The following is an 8,556-nucleotide window of genomic DNA, read 5'->3' as shown; positions in this document are numbered from 1 at the left end:
TTTGTTTTACACGGCATGTATTTGTGCTTTTTGTCACTTATTCTTAATCGCCCATGAACTCTCGGTTGTTGGCCTAACGTATGAAGTATGAGAGAGAGAGACAGAGAGAGAGATCATATGACACACGATGTAACATTAACTATTCTATAAGGAAAAAAAAAAGGCATAGTAAAAAAAATTAAGCTCTAACAAATTGAACATCAACTTGAAGTTAGAAAAATAAATTTAAGTGAAACATAAAATATTTTGATGCATAGAGTAAGTGCACACCATTACCCACATTCATAAGCAATGTTATTTTATATAGTACTTAATGCAATCCTCTTATAGCATGTGGGACCCATACATGAATAGACCCCACATAATAAGAGAGGATAGTTTCTTGGAATCATTCCATGAGATACCTTCTCCATCCATTATAAGATTGCAACAATTGAATTGTCACATTTAGAGCTTAAAGGGCAGGTACTGTCACATTGAACCACACAAATTGTACATAGTGAGATACCAAGAATCCCAGAACAAATGCATTATTGCCATCTTCTGGAGACTTTTAACATCACCTATAATTGGGTAAAAAGGAAACAAAACCAAATAGCAAAATAAGCATATCAACACACAGTACTAATGTAATTAAGTCATGAATTCTGTATACAAGCAAATTTCACCATTATAAGGTCACCAGTTTACTGCTGATAAGCTTCAAAAACCAAAAGGAAGCACGAGTCTAATTTTCTTACAATACATGCACTTCCTTTACTACCTAATAATAATAATTTGTATGGTTCATCAAAAAAAAAAAAAAAATTTGTATACATAGAATCTATACACACACACACCACAAATTTTATAACAACAAATAGTAATTTCCTGACAACCGTTTCCTTTCTCTTTCTTCCAACCTTAAATTCAGTAATTCCATAGACAATCAATGTCTACTGGTCCACCAGAATTTGATGGATCGTCTTGATCCTCAAATGATCTCCTAGCCATGTCATGATTGGATACCACCGACGACATATCGGCACTAAAGCCTGTTTCGGACGAGAACTCTGCTTTCATATTCTGCTTCATGTTTACAGCATGATTTTCAAACAACATCCTGAATAATTGGTCTTGCATCAAAGCAGTGTCTGAGTATTGCAAATTTCCCATGTTTGTGCAGTAGGCAGAGTTTGGAGCAGAGGAAATATAGGAAGGGCTTAAGGAAGATGAGGCAGCTAAGAGACCAGTGTTGAAGTTATCAACCATGCGTTCCTTTGTCTTATGGTCCTCCATTGGATTGGAGAAGCAGGTCACGTGAGATGTCTCACCAGTACCTGTTCTTGTTTCACTGTTGTATGGAGATGAATCCATCAATGGAGGCAATAGTGAAGGGCACGACTCGTTAGCATAGGAGCTTAGCTTCATTAACCCTGAAATGTGGTTTTTCTTTCCACCTGATGTTTTGTTAAAAACTCTGCATATAACCCACTCATTCTGAAAGAGAAACACGCACAAAAAATCACATCAATAACAAACCAAAAACCTTGAAGAGAAAACAGAGGAAAACAGAGCAAGATTTTTACCCTGGCCGTTTTTGGGAGATTGTATCCAGAATATTTGCCCTCTAATCTATATTCATGCATGACCCAATTGGATTTTTCTCCTTTTGGAGCCCTCCCCTTGTAGAAAACAAGAGTTTTCTTCATTCCAACCAGTGCTTTCCCTTTGTATATCTCCTTGTCTTTGCCTGTGGCTTTCCAATACCCGGCATCAGTAGCCCTATTTGTCCTCAAACCAGTTGGGTACTTTCTGTCTCTAATACAGAAGAAATACCATTCCTTCTCACCCATTTTAGCTCTCCCTTCATGACACAAACAAAACATGAATTAGAACAAAACAAGAAAAATAGAGCAACACAGAAAGAAAAAAAAAAGTGAATATGGATTTAAGAAGCTCACATGGCAAATCCCAAGGTTCACACTTGTTCAAATCAACCTCACCGATTGCTACAGTTGAGAAGTTGGCGTCAAGAACCTTTGGAGATAGGTAGTGAGTTATAAGCTCCTCATCAGTCGGGTGAAATCGAAAACCCGGTGGCAATTCTATTTGTTCATCTTCTTTTGCAGTAGTGGAAACGTTTTCCATTCCTCCAAATCCTCACTAAAACCCTCTGTTCTCAGCAATCAAACCAACAAATCTCTAAAAAAATCAAAAGAGAATTTAGAAAACAGGAGAAATTCAACCTATTTCACAAACCCAAGCCCAATATAAATCTATAATTCCTGAACAAAATCCTAACAGAAGTCTCTAACTTTCAATATTCAGGGGAAAAACAGAGGAAACCAACCTAACAAGAATTATAAGAGAGAGAGGTTTACTGTCAGAGAAGATAAGGCAAACAATAGAATATATAGATAGAATATGAATGGAAGTTCATAGATGAAGAGGAAGGAGGAGAGGCTATATGACCTACAAAAGTCTCTAACTCAGAGATTGAAAGAAGTTTTTATGAAAAATAAAGAAATGTGTTCTGTGCTGCCAAACCCTCTATATACTGGTTTTTGGAGAGAAGCGTGGTTTGTAAGGAAACTTTGGTGGGTAGTTTCAAGCTTTCAGCTCCCTGATTTAACTTTTCTGTAATAATTTCCTTCTTATACTTGACCAGGAGCAATTCACCTCCATACCTTGCATGTAAATATGATAACAACTGCTCTCGTAATCAATTCAGTTCAACTAATTATCTCTAGCTGTAATTATGGCTATCAGTTTAGCATAATTAGAGGGACTTCACCCTTATGTAATTGGTTAATCAATGTTATCCACTGTACAATATAAGTAATTGTGCTGGGCAGGTGAAACCTGGTCAAGATTTTTTTCCTTTGGAGTAATATTAGGAACGTAATTTTTTATTTTACAATCTTGTTTATAACTGCTATGACAACAAAGTGTGACTAGACTAACATCAATTTTATAAGAATTTATTACTGGCCTTACTTTTTAAAGTACTATTGAAAAAAATTGTGAAAAATTTTGTATGATAGATTTATTGTTTGATTTGATGCCAAAAGAGAAACCTTCTAATTTCTAAAACTGTATGAACGTGAAGAAGATTAAAAAAAAAAAAGAAAAAAAAAAAGACCCACATCCCATCTATCAAAAATCGTCAAAAAGAAAATCAAGAATCAAGATCAAGTCGTATTGACCAAACTGCCCCCACTCCCATCATGTCAACCACTCAATACATTAATTGTTTCTCTCACAATTGACTGGATTTAATTTTCAAGGGGAAAGGATTTTCTTAGGTAAAGAGACAAAGCATGAGCATGACATTCCTAATGTGCAATTGTCATTGTAAGTTTCATAGGATGCAAAAGCCTTTGCGGCAATGCCACCGTAAGGGAACAGATATTAGGATAATGTGTCGGCTTATATTGACAGTGATGAGGCATCAAGGAATTAGGCCTTGGGTTTCTGTGGTAGCGGCAAACACTAGCTCTAAGCTAAGCCTCTAACTTAAATGAACCAAACAGATTAAAATTTTTATCTGATTTGTGTTGCATATACTACTCCAGGGTTGCTATTGAGAGACATGCCCAGGTGAATGATGAGTTCTAGCCACAATTTTCTGGGAAATTTTTTTTTAAAAAAAAAGGACGATCTTGAGTTCGACATACATTGATCTCCTGCTTTCATAAATGAGTCAATCTGCTTTATATAAAACAGGAAAATAGTGGTTTTCTTTCAATTTTTGTGTCTCAACAAACAAAGGTATTGCTTTTCTTTTTACCAAAGTTATAACTACAATTGAATTAGTTAAAATATTATAAGATTAAATTCAATAAGGACGATATGTAAATCCCTTGGTTTACACCAGCCAATAAAGACTTGCCACATCACATCAGACTTTTACTTAAACTCATTGTAAAATCAATACATTCTAATACACCTAATAACATTTCAACAAACAAATAAACAAAACCTATTTCACCTTTCCCTAAAATCTCAATCCCCCTTCAGCTCCTGCATCTCCAGCCAATCCTCGCTGGACCAAATTTTGCTGCCGCATTACCTCACCGGACCTCCGTCCACCGCCGCACTACCTCACTGGACCTCCGTCTACCACCGCACTACATCATTAAGCCTATTCAATTACACATTGGAAATTCATATTGATGAAGCCGGACACTTAATTGATGTTGATGCATTTGTTACTTCATCAGATACTTTCTACTTTAAAGAGACAAATAACAAAAAGAGAATAAAATAAGGATGGGTCCATGTCGTGGCCAACTATCTTGAGTCCATGTCCTATTTTTTGACTGATATTAAATCAGAAAATATATTGCAAGTTTAATCCCAAAAATACACTTTCAAAGTCTTCGTGTCACAAAAATATTTTGGTCAGGCATTTTGAAAAACAGCTTGTAAGCAGTTTCTCAAGAGGTCAATCCTTAACCTATGTGTATCAATTTGAATTTCCATATATGCCTCAACGCAGCCAAAGAATGGAAGAACTCAAATAATGAAGTTGGAAAACCAAAATAGCATGAACCAAAATAGCAAAAAAAAAATAAAAATCGTCCTTGAAGAGGGATTGAGATTTTAGCCAAACCCAAAAAATTTTGAGAACAGGAACAAATCACCTAGGTCTGGCGAGGTAGTGAGGCGGCGGACGGAGGTCCGGTGAGGTAGTGCGGCCGCAAAAGTTGGTCCGGCGAGGATTGGTTGGAGATGCAGGAGCTGAAGAGGGATTGAGATTTCAGGGAAACGTGAAATAGGTTTTGTTTATTTGTTTGTTGAGATGTTATTAGGTGTATTAGGATGTATTGATTTTACAATGAGTTTAAGTAAAAGTCTGATGTGGCATGTCTTTATTGGCTAGTGTAAACCAAGGGGTTTACATCCCGTCCTTATTGAATTTAATCTCAAATAGTATAGAAATACCATAAATGATTTTGTATAAACACAATATCATGGACTATTATAACTTTATAAGATCATTCACTGAAGTGTTTTCAGGGTTCATATTTGTAATTTGTGGAATAGAAATCTTCTATCCTAATTCGTATTATGCTTGATACTCTACAAATTATAACTTTCCATGTGTATATATATTTTTTCATTTTAAACTTTAATTATTTTATAAGAAGATAAAAATAAGATGTGACAAGTTGTGATTGGTGGAATATAAAGTGGACCATAAAAGTTAAATAAATAATTTTATTCATATTTTTCCTATTGTATATATTCTTTAATTGGCTAGAATGATAAAGTATTGTAATTTTTTGAAAGAGTTTCAACTTATAGCGTTCGTTCTTGATGATAACTCTTTATCATCAGACTAAGATACTAATCGGTTTTTGGTGTAAGTAGAGATTAAATTCTAGATCTCTTATTCAATTATTAGAGAATTAACTAGTTGAGCTAACTAGAACTAGTGACAGAGTCAGGATCTGACTTAAGGGGGGCAAAAATTACATTTATGCATGTTGTGAGGATACTTCCCCAATTAATCGGATTTATCCGCTTTGGGGAGCCAGTCCCTCACGGTTTATCGGCTCAAGCGACATAGGAGCGTACGGATCTTCACCCTCTGGGGGCTTTACACCGCAGTTCCACATCGGCAAGAGTTCTCTCCCACACATGGTTTATAAGCTTCTGGAGCGACCATGTGTGTACCACTACAACACATGACACATGTGCAAGCAAACATATATATATATATATATATATATATATATATATATAGTATTTGAGATCAATTTGCAAAATAACAATTCACTCATGTTTATATTAAGCAATATTTGAATGCAAGAAAATTAAAAAAAAAAAAACATATTCATTATATTATTTATCTATTAGGGGTTTGTTTACATAAAAAATTATTTTGAAATTGTAATTATAAAAATGTTATATCAGGAGGGTTTTGGTCTAAAAAACCATCCTATTTGTTAACCATTTATTTATATAATTTTTAAATACATTTATTGTATTATAAAATATAATAGAAGAATTATTAATAGATTTTTTGGGTGGGGTCAGGGGAGGCAAGTGCCCCCCTTGACCCCCTGGCTCTGCCCTTGAATGGAACCCACAAAGCATGGTAATTTAAGGCTCCATAATGTTGACAAAGACCACCTAAACCAAACCATGCTATTCCTTTGTAATCTTTATTTACTATCTCATCTTATCTTCATTTCTTATAAACATTTTTATATTTTAAAGGAACTAATGATATATATATATATATATATATATATATATATATATATATTTTTTTTTTTTTTTCTAAACTCTAGAAAGTTTTTCCAACCTACTACTTTATGGTTTAAATAATTGTGTATGACTATTAAATAATCTTGTGATTTTTTTTTTTTTTGAGAGAGTTTCAACATATGACGTCCGCTCCTGATAATAACTTATTATTATCAGACCAAGACACCAATTAATTTTTGGTGTAGGCGGGAATTGAATCCCATATCTTTTATACAACCATTAGAGACTTTACCAGCTGAGCTAACTGGAACCCACCTTGTGACTTTTTTTAAAAAAGAATAGTTATGTTACTTGTTTAAATGACTTTATGAATTTTTTAATTAAAATACATTTAATAGTCTTATAGACCATCACATAAGTTGGACAAAATATCTTCAAATTGGGTTTGGAGAAAGCTAATATGGTCATCAACAAATGCAGCCAAATTAATAAAAAAACAATTTTAAAAATCAAAGACAGTTCATTAACCAAAACAGAAATAATAAGTCGTGGGGTACAGTATCTAGCTAAGAATGATACAGAGACTTGTCTAAAACTAAAAGAAGCACTGGCAATATTCTTGACAATACAAACAAAGATATCACTTCACTTTTTGCCAAGGTTATAGCTACCATTGAACTTGTTGGAAATTACAGGAATACCATATATACTGTTATAATGATTTTGTATACTATAAACATAATACATGGGCAATTAGGACTTTGTCTTATCAGAGTGTTTTCAGGGATAATATTTGTCCTATTGTATATATTCTTTAATTGGTACGAATGATAAAATAAAGCAATTTAGGACTTCATAATGTTGATGTAAGACCAATTAAACAGAACCGCGTTATTCCTCTATCATCTTTATGACGATTTCATTTTCTCTTCGTTTTTTCTTAACATTTTGGCAAAAATGCAAAACTGATTCTTGTACTTTCATTCTTTTTTCATTTCAGTCTTCTAACTTTCAGTTTTGTCAATTTAGTCCTCTAACTTTCATTTTTTGTCAATGCAGGATTCTATTAAACTCCAGTTATAGGTTACCGTTAATGTCGCTGAAACGACGCTGTTTTCCTTTCTTTTTTTAATTTCGGAATTAAAAGAAAAAAAATTGTAAAAAAAAAAAACATTTAAGGGGAACAACGTCGTCGTTCTCCTTCCCCTGTGACGAGCCGAAGACAAACAGCAAGAAATGATAGTCATCAAGCCCCCAAACACCATGAGAACTAGCAGGCTCCAAGCAATAAACCAATTGTAGTTTCCTCATCAATTCCAGGTACTTCATGAAAACCCTAGCTACCACGGCATGGTAATCCTCCTCCTTGATGACTCCCAATTGAGCCAAGCAGTACAACCATGCCGCGAAGTTGGTCTCGTGGCCGGTACTGTAATTGATTCGGCTCGAGTTCCCGAAGCTATTGGTGAAGTAAGGGACGATCTTGATCGTGGCGGATTGGAGATCGGCCGGGAGGAACTGGAGCATTAGCGAATCACTGGTTTCGGTGAGGTGGCTATGCCAGGTCCGGTACGAGAAGTTGCCATAGTGAGAGGATTGTTGAGCCAGAGGGATTTCATCAATCCATTAGATTAGTGTTTCAAGAATGGAGACGATGGAGTTGATGGTTTTGGATTGGTGGCAAGGGTCGGAGAGTTTGTGGGAGTGAATGGACTCGGAGAAAGCAACGACAAAGCCGAGGAACTTTTTTTTTTTTTTTTTACAGATTTTTTTTCTTTTAATTCCAAAATTAAAAAAAAAAAAAGAAAAAGAAAACGGCATCGTTTCAGTGACATTAACGGCAACCCATAATTGAGGTTTAACAGAATCCTGCATTGACAAAAATTGAAAGTTAGAGGACTGAATTGACAAAATTGAAAGTTAAAGGACTGAAATGAAAAAAGAGTGAAAATTGGAGGGTCAGTTTTGCATTTTTCCCTAACATTTTTATTCTAGCTCTTCCAACTTACTATGTGATGACTCATCCACACGTATTTTATAATTATGTGACTTATTTAGATGACTTTATAAGTTTTATGATTAGAATACATATAAATGATCTTCTAAGCTGTTATGTAAGATGGACAATTTTTTTTCAACTTGGTCTACAGCAAGTTAATACAGTAATTAACAAATGCAGCCACATAACACAATTCTTTAAACATAACAAAAATAATAAGTCTTGGGAATTGGGATGCATCATCTAGCTAAGAAATAATATATAGGCTTGTCTAAAAGAAGCACCGGCCATATTTGCTATTTACGGAGACCAAGCCTCTAAATCTGTATCAAATATCAATTCCAGATATGATTTGC

The 8,556-nt window shown here is 34.5% G+C and overlaps 1 protein-coding gene across 1 annotated transcript; it reads right to left on the bottom strand.

Annotated features, from left to right (window-relative positions):
- Positions 1-625: 625 nt before the first annotated feature.
- Positions 626-2,621, bottom strand: LOC142638351 (NAC domain-containing protein 100-like). Its single transcript, XM_075812378.1, has 4 exons — positions 2,333-2,621; positions 1,944-2,184; positions 1,569-1,846; positions 626-1,479 (listed from the first exon to the last, which is right to left on the bottom strand). Exons 2-4 carry the CDS (start codon positions 2,128-2,130, stop codon positions 910-912), a joined length of 1,035 nt encoding a protein of 344 aa, XP_075668493.1. The 5' UTR covers positions 2,131-2,184; positions 2,333-2,621; the 3' UTR covers positions 626-909.
- Between the last annotated feature and the right edge of the window lie 5,935 nt (positions 2,622-8,556).

Source organism: Castanea sativa, chromosome 1 (genome assembly GCF_040712315.1).
Source record: "Castanea sativa cultivar Marrone di Chiusa Pesio chromosome 1, ASM4071231v1".
Classification (NCBI taxonomy): domain Eukaryota; kingdom Viridiplantae; phylum Streptophyta; class Magnoliopsida; order Fagales; family Fagaceae; genus Castanea; species Castanea sativa.
The sequence above is the reverse complement of the archived record's forward strand: the minus strand, read 5'-3'. Positions and strand labels throughout refer to the sequence as shown.